This window comes from Meleagris gallopavo, chromosome 2 (genome assembly GCF_905368555.1).
Source record: "Meleagris gallopavo chromosome 2, MGAL_WU_HG_1.1, whole genome shotgun sequence".
NCBI lineage: Eukaryota > Metazoa > Chordata > Aves > Galliformes > Phasianidae > Meleagris > Meleagris gallopavo.
This window is the reverse complement of record NC_139405.1, coordinates 82,492,729-82,507,459: the sequence shown is the minus strand read 5'-3', so window position 1 is coordinate 82,507,459 and position 14,731 is coordinate 82,492,729. Positions and strand designations below refer to the sequence as shown.

Sequence of the window (14,731 nt, the reverse complement as noted above, 5' to 3'; positions counted from 1 at the left end):
TTATCTGGCTGAAGTTGATTCAACTGTAGTTCTAAAATAATTAGTAATGAGCACTTACCATAAAGCTGTCACAGCATTACCACCTTCAAGGGTCGAAAACAATTTATCTTTAGAAACTGTGTCTACCATGTATTGAGGAGGTAATATTAATGATGGAACAAACCAGGAAATAGCAGGACACTCAAAGCCTAACTAGAGCTAAAATCGATGACAAGAGGCAGTCTGAAACACATGAGTAATTCATTAAGCAGCAACAGATTTTGGTAAATAGACCTTCTTCTGATATGTGGGGTGAAGATAAATTAGCAGTTTTGTAAACTGAGGGTTTCTGTTTGCCCTTTGAGTCATATATAAAACAAGCCTTCAAGAAATGTGTTTGGCCTTTTCTTACCAGGTTTTCACTGCTGTACTTATCCAAAGCTATATCAAACCTCTTTGGGGGAAAACATTATTAGGATTAAGTTTCTGTCAAGGCAACACCCTGAATGATTATGTGATTAGCAATCATGTCTATCAGGTGTCCTGGATGCTGCTCTGTACCAACACTGAGAGAGCACTGGGTGCTCCTCTTTCAAGGAGATTGCAGTCTAAATCATACACAGAACAGTTATAATTCAAAATACTAACCTTGAGGCAATAAAGATGTTTTATTTAAATTCATCTTCTCTTTGATAAATGTTCATTCACACAGTGACCTCATACACTTCATTAGGAAATACAAGTTACCTTCTTATTAAGTTTAACTCTTTCATTTCTATGTGCGAATGGACACTTCTGTTATGAGTGGAACTGAAGATTAAATAACCCAACCCAAATAAACACTGGAATTTCAGATCCACTTATTTGGTTTCCATAGTTGAAGTTTTGTATGCAATGTGCTTCCTCTTGTTGCTGCTTATGCATCCATAGCTCAGAAGATTGTATGACCTTCTTCAAGCTGATCATGGAGCCTTTCTGATTTGTCTCTCTGAAACAGCCAGCTCTGAGACACTGTTGTTCTTTTTCTGCTGTAGCTATTTTAAGGGGGAGCCCTTCAAATCGCTTTGAAAGCATTATCTGAAGCCCACCTGCAGAAAGTTGTCATGTTGTTAGGTAATAGTTCTTAATGTAGTTTATCTTGCTGAAGTCTCTGTGCCTGCTGTCCAATGTTCCTCCGAAAAATATTTCTTTCTTCATTTGGAAACCCCTCTCTATCCATCAAGGGACTCCCTATGAGTTGAGCTAAGGTCAAAGGAGTAGATATGAATACAGGCAAGAAAGCCAAGGCCAGTAAAAAGGTTGCTGGTCTCTTTAATTCAGAAATTTGGCTTGAAATATTAAACAAGAATAGCTCTTCTATCATAATATTTCAAGCCAAATTTCTGAATTAAAGAGACCAGCAACTTCCTCTTGTCTCTCTTTTCATTCTTTGCTCCTTTAAAATACACAGGTTGTTACAGTGTCCCTCTAGTAATTACAAATTACAAATTTTACAATCACACTAAATAAATCATTGTGAAAGATTCCACGTTATTTCATCTTTTTGTTTGTTCATTTCATTGATATTACAGACTTTTTATCCATCTGGTTTAGTGTAGCAGATAAATAGAGCTGAGTGAATGTAATACCTGACACAATTTTCTCCTTGCTGGAAGACAGTACAAAAATACAAGCATCATAATAGGTCTCACATTTTTTTTTATTAAAAAAAAAAATTAAAAATGACATTTTACCTTACTATGGAAGCTATGAATGGAAGCTATGAAGTGATGTACTGACTTTTTAACATATTATTCCTCTTCAGTCTTTCATGTACGCATGGTCACAACCTCCTTGTTTCTTTGATTGTGGATACTATTGTGTTTTTTTTTCCAACTGCAATCAATTATCTAATTACTCAACATCTCAGTAGCCATGGTATGCAATGACGAAAACTGAAGGTCAGACAGAGATAGAAATATGCATGCTTGAAACTAGGGATGCCCATAAAGGCAAAATCATCTTTCTGTCGTCATTCTTCTTAAATAAATACTTTTAGGATCTATATATTCAGCTGTGATTAAAAAATAAACAGAGTAAAGGTAGCTTATCTATGATAATATTATAATTGCAAAGCTGCTTTTGCTTCAATCGTTTCAATTAACAGTGGAATTAGATGGAACTCTTACAGCAGTGGAAAGAAGGAATATTTGCTGACATCAGTATCCCAGATGAGAAGATGGACTGTTTTCGTATGGCAGGCTTATAATTATCATAGACTAAGTGAAAGTCAACTGCAGGCGTTGTTGAACTTCTCTTTCTAGTCATCATTTTGATTGCTGTGGAAACCCCCTAAAATTACAGCACTTTAATTGTTAGCAAATTAGATCAAAATTGAAAATTGAACAAACATGATCTAATTTAAGCTGAAAGTAGAGATACTCAAGTGCTGATCATATTTTTCTATAAGAATAATTTGTTGACAAGGTTTTTAACAATATATCATTGAGGAGCAACACAAATCACTATTCTCCATCTACCCATCTGGAGCTTTGCCTAGTAATTTTTCCACCAGGACATCAGTTTGCACTGGGTGCTCTTGAATCCTCCAATAGGAAACTGAAGTCTCAAATACCAGACTCTTTTGTCGCAAATCTATCAGTTCCTATTGTTAACTCTTATGTTACGTCATCTCTTCAACAAAGCACCTTTGATTCCCTGCCTTTGTCAGTTCCCAGACACTTTATCCTCCTTTTCTGTGAACTGCATAGGGACCTCCTTCACAACTGAACTATAAACTACTCTTTTCTTTAGCTGCAGTCATTGCTGACTCATGACTAACCCTTATGCTTAGCTCAGCCACCCCTTCATTATCAATCCTGGCTCATTGCCCCTGGCTACTCACACAGTGCCCACAGTGAACTTTTAAATAAATTAAACTTAGGAAGACTCAGGACTTTTGGAATGCTCTGGCATGAATTGCTCATCACTCTAATTGACTGTTGGCTCTTGTATCCTCCATTCTTCTCCAAACATGTATGCCATTCTTATGCTAATGCATCTAAATATTCCAAACAGCTTTTGCTTCAGTGTTAACATAGTTGTCTGTTATATCTCTTCAAACCTGCCAAGAGCAACTCTCTTCATTTATGAGAGCATAATGCACATTCTATATTTTAAACTGTATTAAATTTTTAGAGTCTAAAAACAGTTTCTGAAAAATTGCTGTACTGAAAATCAAAGAGTAAATAACATCAGTGAAGCCTATTTATTATTTTTCTACAATCTCCACCTTAATTTGCATATTTTCCAAGTAAGTAGAATTGTTTCTGACAGAACACTACAACCATTCTGCTAGCGTGCATTCCCTGTTTTCTTATGAGTCACAGCCAGTTGTAGAAACTTTTCAGGCCAAATTACACTTTCATCCATATCAATTCAGTCCATTATGTTCAGACTGCACCTCAGTTCTGATCCTACAGTACCATTACCCTCCATTATGTGCAAGAACATAAGAACTTCATCTGTTCTTCAAAGATGAGGTTGATTTTATTTGCCCATTAATTCAAAAAACTAATTATGCTTTACCCACAAATCTATGCTTTTTAAAATGAGAAATCCACTTTAAAATAAGAAATCTTTCAGATGAGATAAATGAAGAACCTCACAATGCTGTTTTTACCAGTAATTTTTCTGAATATCACGGCCTTCCACTGCTAAATTAAAGGCATAAAGGACTTATTTTTTATGTTCTATCCGAAGAGTTGCTGTTCCAAGCTCCATGAACTTCACAACAAATTCGTGTAGGGACATACATTGTTAAAATACTGTTATTTTGTCCCGATGGTTGGCATTTACCATGTTTAAAGTGTTTAACATCAAAGCCAGCAGAAGCAATGCATGAGGTGAAATCGACCATATTCACTTACTAGAAAAATTATTCATCCAATACTTTTGTAAGCATTTAAAATACTCAAGATACAGAATGAGGCTATAATCCTCTATTTATATATTTACCATCCTTATTCTTCTGGTGTAATGCTCAAAATAAATTAATTAAGGAGGGTCTTTGTAATAACTTTTGAATTAGCCCTAGAAACAATTAGAGGATCCTTTTTATTCATTCCCTCTCTGACAGTCCAGAAAAATATGCGTATTCACAGCACCAAGGCAAAAAGGGAAGAGATTCGCTTACCAGGCTTACCAGGCCTTGCAGTCAAAGAAATTAAATTAGTCTCTAACCTGTTCTATGGTATTGCTTGTGCCGAGTTCATTTGCTTGCGTATAACCTAGCAATAACAATCCAAACTGGGAGGATGACTAAAATGAGCGTGAGTGTATGAGAACTCTCATCCAACTGGCTTTCAATTTACAGTAAGCGCACCATGAAGAAAGCAATTCTGAGCTAATGTATTATAAACCTGCATACTGCAGTGACAACCTCTAGAGAATGTTGTAAACAATACAGAATGGACTTTTTTGTCTCATATGGTAGCAATAGCTTAACATGTTATGAATTATCCAACCGCACTTCTTGCCTGTGTCCAAGCCAGTAACTATAATTGGCCACATATGTTTTTATAGCCCTGAGACAAACTGGCACAAGATGGCTTGCAGGCACACAGCTCAGCCCTCCAAGGCAGGAGATGAGCTGCCTGCTGGTTGACCAGAGGGCAGAGAACCTAGCCCAGGCTCTCCTTCAATCTGTGGTTGAGCCTGGCCCGAGAGAGCACCTTTTGGCTTATGTCAAAACTGTGGCAAGGAGTACACTAACAATTAATTGGCATGGATCACATGCTCACATTCCAGCATATAACGGATACTGTTGTTTTCACTAGTGTAGACAGGTTTTGACATAAGACTGTGCAAGGAAGATTTTCAGGTGCAAAAATGAACTTTTGCAAACACTCTTCTATGCCAAAAATAGTAGAATATCCCCTCACATCTGGTTAATGGAATGTTTTTGTAATATGTGCATTTTAAGGTCTGGAAAAGAATAATGGCCAGCAGAGGAATTTGGGTTAAAAAAAAAAAAAAAAAAAAAAAAAAAAAAAAAAAAAAAAAAAAAGCACTTCTTTCTATAGAAGTAACAGAGGGATGCCAAACTACTGCTACATGGCATAAAATTAAAATGCAGAGGTTACTGATATAAGGGATAGGAGTGACTGCATACTATTTGTAAATCAGGTACAAACAACACCTGTGTTGCTTGGTGAAAAATAAGAGACATTCTGACTGATCTCTTTTATCATCAGCTGCAAATAAAGATTGTGACTACTTTCCTCATGAGTTTATTTCAGGGTATATTTCAAAGCTATTTTTGAAGTAAGTTTCATCTCCAGGTGAAACCTCACCAGCACAGAGCAGAGGGGCATGATCCCCTCTTTCAACCTGCTAGCCATACTTCTTTTGATACAACCCAGGATGCAGTTGCCTTTCTGGGCTGCAAGGGCTTATGTCTAGCTTGCCATACACTAGTACCCAGGTCTTTTTTGGCAGAACTGCTCTCAAACCTTTCATCTCCTAGCTTGTATTTGTTGTGAGAGTTGCCTTAACCCAGGTGCAAGATCTTGCATTTGGATTTGTTGAACCTCATTAGGTTCACCTGGGCCTCGTCTAGGTCCCTCTGGATGGTATACTGTCTCTCTGGTGTGTCAACCTCACCCCACATCTTGGTGGCATCAGCAAACTTGCTGAGGATGCACTTGACCCCACTGAAGAGTATTGGTCCCGCATTGACCCCTGTGGGACATCATTCCTCACTGCTCTCCATCCAGAACAGAAGATCAGATGTGGCAGAAAAACAAACCTTAAACCAAAACAGCTGAACAAATTGTGCTGTGCGTGTAGTCATCCCAACTTTAACATTTGTGATAATTCATACAAAATGCAAAAAAAAAAAAAAAAAAAAAAAAAAAGTAATGAAAACTCAATACTGAATGCATCTATCTGTATCTACCTGTGGAATTTTGATGCTGTTGATAAAGATGTTCTTTGTGAGACTGTTGCTATAAATTAAAATAAAGGAATTACAGAAACTGGGTCATTTTTAAGCTTATTATCTCAGAACCTAGAAAGTCATCTTATTTGTTGTGAAAAAAAAAAAAATGCTTGTATAGAAGAAGAAAAATTGATTGTCCTCAATTATCCCTTATAACTTGTATGGTGGTGAATGCGTAAATATTCATAAACTACAGCTGTTGTACTAAAAAATTAAGTTGCTTCAAAATTCCAAGTAAAGGTTACCATTCACATTATCTTGTACCATGCAAAATCTTACAATACAATAATTAGCCACACAAATCTCTCATAAATGCTCATGAAGTCTAATGCTAATTATTTTAGGTTATCATGTAAAGATATTAGAACATAATGTAGTGAAGTTAAACCACTTGAACCATTGGCTTTTAAGGACAGTGGAGGAGATTTTTAGAATATCAAAAAGTTTGTGTATAAGTTAATTAAAGTAGCTTTTCAACTGTTGAGTTAGAAGTATGAATAACATTATTTCACAGATAAGGTATTCAAACATTGGAATGGGCTGCACAGGGAAGTGATGCAGTCCTCATCCCTAGAGATATTCAACGTTTGGGGTGACACCAAGGTACATGGCTTAGGGAGGGGACTCAGTAAGTCTGATTGATGGTTGGGCTTAATGATCTTGAAGGTCTTTTCCAATTTAGATGATTCAATGATTTTAGAGCAAACTCTTTACATTAGAGTTATATTTCCAATATGGGTTTCAGATTTCCTGTTTTCCTTGCTTGAATAAGAGATATTAGAAGTACGGTAGTGCAGAAAAAGAAAAGAACATGCAATATTTTTTTAATCTAAATATTATCCTTAAAGTTTTGTGGTGCTGGTATTGTTAATAATTCTGGAAAGGATTAACCTGAAAGGGAAACCTGAAAGTCTACAGCTATGATTTCTCAAGCATTTAGGAAATTAACAATTTTGGAGTATGAAACTGAAGAGACAGCCATACTTGCCATATTTACTGTTGAAATGCATTCCCTTTTCCTAAAGCACAATCTTGCAATGCAAGTCCCTGCTTGTTTGTCTCACAGTTTCTGAAAGCTCATCTAGTGCTTTGTGGTACTTTACTCTAGAAAATAGTATTTATTCTAGAATTTAGTATTATCTGAGCAGTATGTGCTATTCCTGTAGTGTGACAGTGTTTTTCATTCGTGAGACTAAGATATTCTGTTGTTCAAGTCAGTTAAAAAAAGTCAGTAAAGAAGGCAAATAAATAGAAAATTATATAGTATTTTCCTTTATAGATTGATTCATTTAGCATGAACATGGAAAAGATAAATTGTTCTATGCCTGTTTAAGGACTTGAGGGTCACAAAAAGCCAATCACTGAATGCCAGCTTTAGCAAGAAGTTATGTTTCTGTTCTTTGCTGTGGTCTTTGTATTGTCTTTGTTTTCATTATTCTTTGTTTCATTGTTTCTTCATTGTGTTCTTGAAGCGTTTCCTGTTTGTATATTCAGTCCATGGTCAGACTTCATAAGAATAAAATTAGCACTCATTTAATTTATCTCTTTAGAGCTAAATTTTTAATCTCCATGAAATTTAATTATTTTCATGAGTTTATACTAATTCCTGTATCTTTTTACCAGAAATTCCAGCTGAGTGGATTTTAGCCCTACTCACTTTGTTATCAAGAATATAGATTGCATTTTTTGCATTTATTTTCCAGTTGTTTTGATTCTTACGACACTTATCAGAATGCAGAGACAGGCAACTAGGTTGTTGTAGAAAAAAGAACCAGTTTCAGGGTAAGAAGAAAAATCAGGTAAACCTCTTTGTCTTTGTGTGGAAGATTTGCTCTTCTATTTAAAAAAATATATATATCAGAAGTTCCAGAAATCGTGACAAATGCTGATTTTCAGGATATATTCATGATCTGTTTCTGTAGGTCCAGGAAATAGATAACTGTTCTCAGTATTACTTATCATTATTACATTACATATATTAAACTCTAGAATAAGAAGATTGGAATTACCATTGTTTTTTACACTTTTCAACTGAGTGTCTCCCTTACAAGAATGAAAAAAGGAAATAATTTGAAGCCTGATGTGAGCTTTGCTTTTAATATTATATTGTTTATGAAGAAGAGATTATTTGTCTTACTTAGATATTCAAGCTAGCTAAACACTAGAGGCTCAATTAAAGCTCATGAAATTGTGCTTTCTGAGGACAGAAAAGCTCCTTTCTCCTACTTAAAATTAGAATTAAATCTGGGGAGCTGAGAACAGCAGCTATGGGAGGAAGAAGAGGTTAGTGTAACAGCCAACTTCATTTCAGAAGCTGAAGAAAGTGAGAATAAATTATGCTGTTAAAATTAATTTTGTTTCAAGTTGAAAGGCTCTCAGCACAGGTAATTAAATTAGTGAGTTTTAATATACTACAATTAAAAGCAAATAAGAAATTGGGGAGGATGTGTACAAAAATCTCTTGGTTGACATGCTGTGGCTTTGTAAATTATGGGCTGCAGGTGCAGATGAGTGGGGGGCAGGTGATGATCCTTTGCCAAAACAGAAAAAGAGAGGGAGGAGCCTGGGAGTAGTCCAGGGCCTGGTGAGAAAGAGAAAAGTAAATAAGAATAAGGTACTTGTAAAATTATGGCTCTCTTGCTAGAGATAATACCCAATTTAATGATGGCCTTTGGTGAAAATGAATTATTTTCTGTTTGGGATTACACATCCCAGACACATTATTTTCCCAGGCATAGCATGTTTGTTTTTTTATTTATCAAAGAGTAAGAATACAGCATTACTTAAAAGCCAGGATTCCAGGGGGGTACTGATGAAAAGAGCTGAGCCTGTGGCTATACCTGGGCGTGTACCAGCTGCCAGGGCTGGTTCTCTTGCTGAGGATGGAGGGATGCTGAATTCACTTCAAGCAGTGCCTACACATGATTCTGTCAGCATATCCAGCAGTGGTAGTTAGGTGATGTTCTGAGGCTGTTTTGCATCTTTCTGATAGTATGAGATGCAAATATGTTGTTACATGACTTACCATCAGTGTTCATTAGAACCCATCTGCCATTCAGAAGAGTTAGTTATAATCAGCAGTCATCTATTCCAGCTAGAACACAGATTGCTTTTAATAAAACTTGCTTCTGTCTTCTCATTTTGTGATCAACATGATCATTAACATTTTCATCACGCTTCTTTCTTTCACAAAGCCATGTCCACATTTATATCAGATTATCATCATCTGTCTTTCTTTCAATACAGTGGATAAAAAATGAGCTAAAACTTGCAATCTATACTCAGTCATCCATAAGTGTTAACACTGATTTCACCAAAACAGTTCAGGGTTTGTTCATATTTGCTTAAGACATATAGCATATTTGCATTTTTTAAAGTGTTTTAACTCTGCAACTTCTTCCTAAAAGATTCTACACTGTTCCTGAAAAGTCATTTCTTGTCAAATTGTAGTTCCAACAGCACATGCCAGTTTTAACAAAAACATTGATGGAAAGGCAAATTGAGGTTGCACTACAGAAAGTCAAAACAAATGAGCCAATGATTAAAAGAAAGAACATTTCTGTCTTTTCTGTAATGCTTACCGTGCATTTTGCTGGATAGCCTTCATCTTAAATAAGTATTTATCGTATACAGGAAGTGCTGTTACCAGTCAGGCTTTAGCAGGATAGATTTTATGAATTCAAATACACTGGGGACATCTGAATGTGAAAAATAAAGCGAAATCTAAGATTAAATGATTAATGTATTTTCAGGATCTGCTCTTTTTTGTTGTTGTTGTTGTTGTTTTTCTCCAGTCTACATTTCACTTTTTAATCATAAACAATTATGTTGCATACAGTAATTTAGAAACACTGCCTACTCCCCTGCCCCCAACTTAAATAGGTTATTTGACCCAGCATTATGAGGCAAGGTGTTTGTCATATCTGTAAAATTGTAGCAGGGAATGAAATGATTGAGTCTTTAAGTGCATAACGTTTTGAAACTTCTGAGGTTGATATAAGGTGAAACTATGTATTTGATGCAAGAAGGTAAGAATCTGAGAAAATTTATAGCAGAAATTTCGAAGCAACACAGTCTGAAACTAATAAAGAATATAAAATGAACTAAAACACAACTCTGGTGTTATATATGTATTATCTTTTCCAAACTTTCATATCTACCAGCCTTGATTCAATATTTTTTCTGAACTGGGATTTTAGTAAAAACTTGCCCAGTCTTTTCTTATATTCATTTAAGACAGCTATCAGTTGTGTATGTTGCATAAAGTAATAATCATCACATCCACTCTTCTGAATTGTGATCTTGCATGATTAATATTGGGTGTGAAATTGTTCAATTGATGTGATTTTGACACTTTAAATTGTAATGAGGACTTTATTCTCAATATTTCTGGTTTGGGTTTGATGCAGTGGTACAATGCACGCTTACTTTATAGCCTGCAACTGGCATTTCAAGCAACACAGTGAAGGGTAGATCATAATTTATTTCAAGAAAGAGGCAAGCTCGTTTATATAAGTGACAACATCAAGTTTAATTAAGGGCTACAGTGACAAAGGAGAGCTGACTGCATGCACTCAAAATACTTTTCAGATGACAAATGTCTGACACCCATAAAAAACAATATTCAAAGTAATTGGTAAGGTTATGATACTTAAACCTGACTAAAAAGATTTCAGGCAGTATATTCTAGTAGGTTAACACTCTATCAGATTTATGTGTAAAAACAGATAAATCAAGCTTAATCTAGAGCCAAAAATTCAGATTTAGAGTTTATATCCTTCTGTGTGGAGGTAAAGCAAATGCAACTGGCAATTGGGAGCATTTGTATACCTGTGTTTACTCTATTTTGCTCTACGAGATTTTAGAACCAGTGTCTTTGTTTTTTTACCACTACGGCATTTTGGAAATCCCTGGTCAAACTAAAAATGTAGAGGAAAATCTGTTGATATGATTTATTTTACATTCTTCCTTCCTGTTCTGCACATTCAGTGCTGTAGAAAATAGTCCAAAGTCTTCTGCCTAATCCAAACCAACATTCTTTCTCTTTTTGTGGCAACTGCACCATAAAGGGAGAGCTGATGTTAAGGATAAAGGTCAAGATGATAGAATATGACAGCTCTATGACATGAAAAGAGAAATGAGTGTCCCTAAGTATTCAGCATGAGCTTCTCTTTGATCCCTGCAGGGCATCTGCACCACAACCACCGCATTTTTGCACTTCTTCTTCTTAGCTTCATTCTGTTGGGTCTTGACAGAAGCGTGGCAGTCATATATGGCTGTTACTGGAAAAATTAGGACACGGCTCATAAGGAAACGTTTCCTGTGCCTTGGATGGGGTAAGTCTATAAAATTCATTTACATAGAGTCATTGGAATGAAACCCTTAATGCAGTGACAATGCCAGGGGTATTATCATTTTCCTCAGTGAACTTGAAAGATAGTAGATGATGCATTAATAAATGGAGAACTAGGTTAGGAGTCTTTCCACTTCAGCTTCAATATAATCATTTACCTGAAGACATGCTGGTGTTTATTTTGGCATTCTGTAATAAATATGTTTTAACATCATTTTAGAAGCTTTAAGCCAAGTTGTATAATATTAAGAAATAAAAATAAATAACAAAAATCATTCACTGAATTTCATGAAGACTGTTATTAGTTCACTTTAAGATGTATCAAAGGTACCAGTAATATAGGTACATTGAAGTAATACAGAAAACATCCCTGACAGAGATTGAGAAAAACAAATCTGTGCTTTATCAGATGATTCATTCCATATAAAATTGATCATTTTACATTAGCTTGCCCTATCATTTTTTGTCCTGGCAGAACAGCAGTATTTTGATCACCCTCTAATGATTTTTTACCGTTTTGTGATTTTTTTTCCAGGTTTACCAGCCTTAGTTGTTGCAATATCAATAGGCTTTACCAAGACAAAAGGATATGGAACAGCTCACTAGTAAGTCAGTCTGAAATGTTAAATTACATTTTTAATTAACAGGGCTTTCATACTCATCAGGAACTATATAGCAGAGTTTGGAGGCCCTCCGCTACAGATGTCCATTCACACTTGGAAATGCCCTAAGAGTCACTGAGTGATCCACAGAAGCACAAAAGGAAACCATATACCAGTCTTGCACTAAAATCAGCAGAATGCCAGAGATCCCAGTTTTTCTGTGAGAATATGAAGCAGCAAGCCATTTAGAAACTCTAAGGACTAGGTCCACTTAGATGTCTAACATTTATAGAAATTTACAAAAGAGAGCCTTAAATGTTCTGGTTAACCTTTGCCAAACTCTAAACACATCTAAAACTGTACTGGCAAGAATTTCTTTGGCACCCAGGTTTCTGCCCATCAACAATGTAAGCTGCTTCCTAGCCTTTCATGCCCTTGAGATGCATGGAGCCAAAGCCCTGCAGAAGCTTCCAAATCTCTCTCATCCATTCACCTCTTCTGTAGTGCCTGATCCAACCCTTTTCTTGAACCCTTCTGTTGTATGTGGGAGACTGCAAGAAGATCCATGTATTCCATTTATACATTATTAATACAGGTTTTATTTAACCACCTGCCTGGTTACAGTGTATATTTAGCACCCTGGAAAAATCATACCTCAGCTAGTCTGCTCTTCCCATCTCCTGCCAAAGGAGCTTGGCTTGAGTCTCACTCCTTCCCACAGAATTCTTACCACTGAGACATTATGTATAGGGGTACTTTTCCTTCAGTCTTCCCATTTGCAGCTCTCCTCATGTTGCCTAAGAAATTAAGTATGCGTCTGGACAGCAGAAGAGGAAATATGACTCTGCAGCCTGCAGATGAGGACATTCATCAGAGATGTGGATGAGTTAGGTCAAGTTCTTGCTTTGGTGAATATTTAATTACTCTCCTTAGCATCGTCACCGAGTGAGATCAGGGTTCCCTCTGCCTGCCATGTGTCCCACCTTTGTGGTACATAGCAGAGAGGGCTTCAAGCGCTTTCTTCAGGTGGGTAAGGCTCCAAATCTTCTCCTGATTACCTGCTCTAGCCATTGAGCTCTTTAGTTTTGAATTGTGACGCTATGTGTCCTGCATTTTGTTAATGAGGAATGGCTTACCTAACTGATGTTCTTAACTACAGGACAGCAGTTACAGCTGGGAATCATTAATGATAAAAAAATCTTAGGTACCTTTTGGGAATTATATTGAGAATGTACTACTCTGGCATTTTTATAGCCAATAAGTTCTCATCATGATGTCTTTTTTTTATTATTTGGTCCCATGACCAATACTGAAGTACCTATTTGACTGTGAAAATTACAGATTTTGACATTTCAATGTATAGACCCCATTGGGAATGTAGGTCTGCCTCTTATGGGGTTAATCCCATTACATTTACTCTACTGAAATTATTCATGCGTAACCATTTGCTTCAGTTGCTTTGTGGTTCCTCACTGGGATGTATACATTTTTAACAGAAGATATAGTGAAATATTCAGGCAGAGCAACGAATCATTCATTTAGAGTGACCTGGAAAGTGAAATAGAGTAGGTCTCTGTACACATACCGGCTTCTGTCCTTCTATCCAAAATGAAGTGACACAATGCCATAGAACAAAAGCACAAGAGGAGGTGTACATGGAACAAATGGAATCATAATGCAGCTCTTGTTTCACTTGCAAAAACATTTTCTTACCACTTGACAACACAATGGTAAAAAGAAAAGAATGTAAGGAATGGAATCCTATCAGCATATGGGACAACATATCACCACTGTAGAAGGCAATGAATAGTTATGACCTGTAACTGTAAGGCCATATGAAAGCAGAGCACCTGTGCTATTTTCAAAAGCACTTTTGAACTGCTTGTGAATTTTTGGCCCATTTGGCTACATTCAGTTAAACATATGCCACTATCAGAAGTGCATCCAGTTGCAAAGTTTTCCTAATTTTTAAGATGCTATTTTTGAAAACAAAACAAAACAAAACCAAAAACCAAAAACCAAAACAAAACAAAATTTCCAAATAGAGAAAATTAAATGAAAATAAAGTGATTGATTCTAGTCCCCCACACGGAAAGTTTGACTGGAAGGGAGGCCCAAAGTTCATTGAAACTGATCCCAGGTTCATAGTATGGTGTGGCTGAAGAGATTGGCTTGAATTGTTCATACTTGACCCAACTCCATGATAACAGTATCTGATTTCTGTCTTTTTCACTCAGCTATAATTATTGGACAGTTGCATTACTGTACATTCAAAACCACATGTGAAAATTTTATTTCACACAGACAGTTGTACTGATGCAAATACAGAAACTGAAGGAATACCCCAAAAATAATTTGAAAAAGAAAAAAACACAGTAACAAGCTATTTGAAAATATTAGCCTAAAACTTGGATATTTTTTCCAAGTATTTCTGTGGATTTAATAAATATTTAAACTACCTCTCCTCAGATGATGAGAGCTATGAAAGTACAACTACTGTAAGTTACAGTTAGTAAACCTGTGAGACCTGCTGATGTATATACATACAGTGAGATAGATATATTAATCAGTGCTGCAGATAACTTTCAGGAATTTGTTATATCAGAAAAATTTAAAATTCTTCTATAGTTATATGATCCTAAGAGAAGGATGCATTCTCCCAGAGAGCATCAAACACTACAAAATGTACAAAATGTGCAGGACACAGGAGCAAGTCTACAGATGCTTCATCACTCAGCAGAATTTTATGACCATGCAACAGGGCTCCATAAAACCACTAGTAGATGCTCTTATACTAATCAATTTATATGGCTTTCA

At 36.0% G+C, this 14,731-nt stretch overlaps 1 protein-coding gene across 5 annotated transcripts in view; it reads left to right on the top strand.

The window, feature by feature from the left end:
- Window positions 1-14,731, top strand: part of ADGRB3 (adhesion G protein-coupled receptor B3) — a 458,877-nt gene that overhangs the window by 402,446 nt on the left and 41,700 nt on the right. For all 5 annotated transcript variants that reach the window (XM_085217833.1, XM_085217831.1, XM_085217832.1 and 2 more), the window contains 2 exons: window positions 11,145-11,295; window positions 11,848-11,917. In XM_085217833.1, the coding sequence (XP_085073959.1) occupies window positions 11,145-11,295; window positions 11,848-11,917 (221 nt within the window). The remainder of the gene's footprint in view (window positions 1-11,144; window positions 11,296-11,847; window positions 11,918-14,731) is intronic.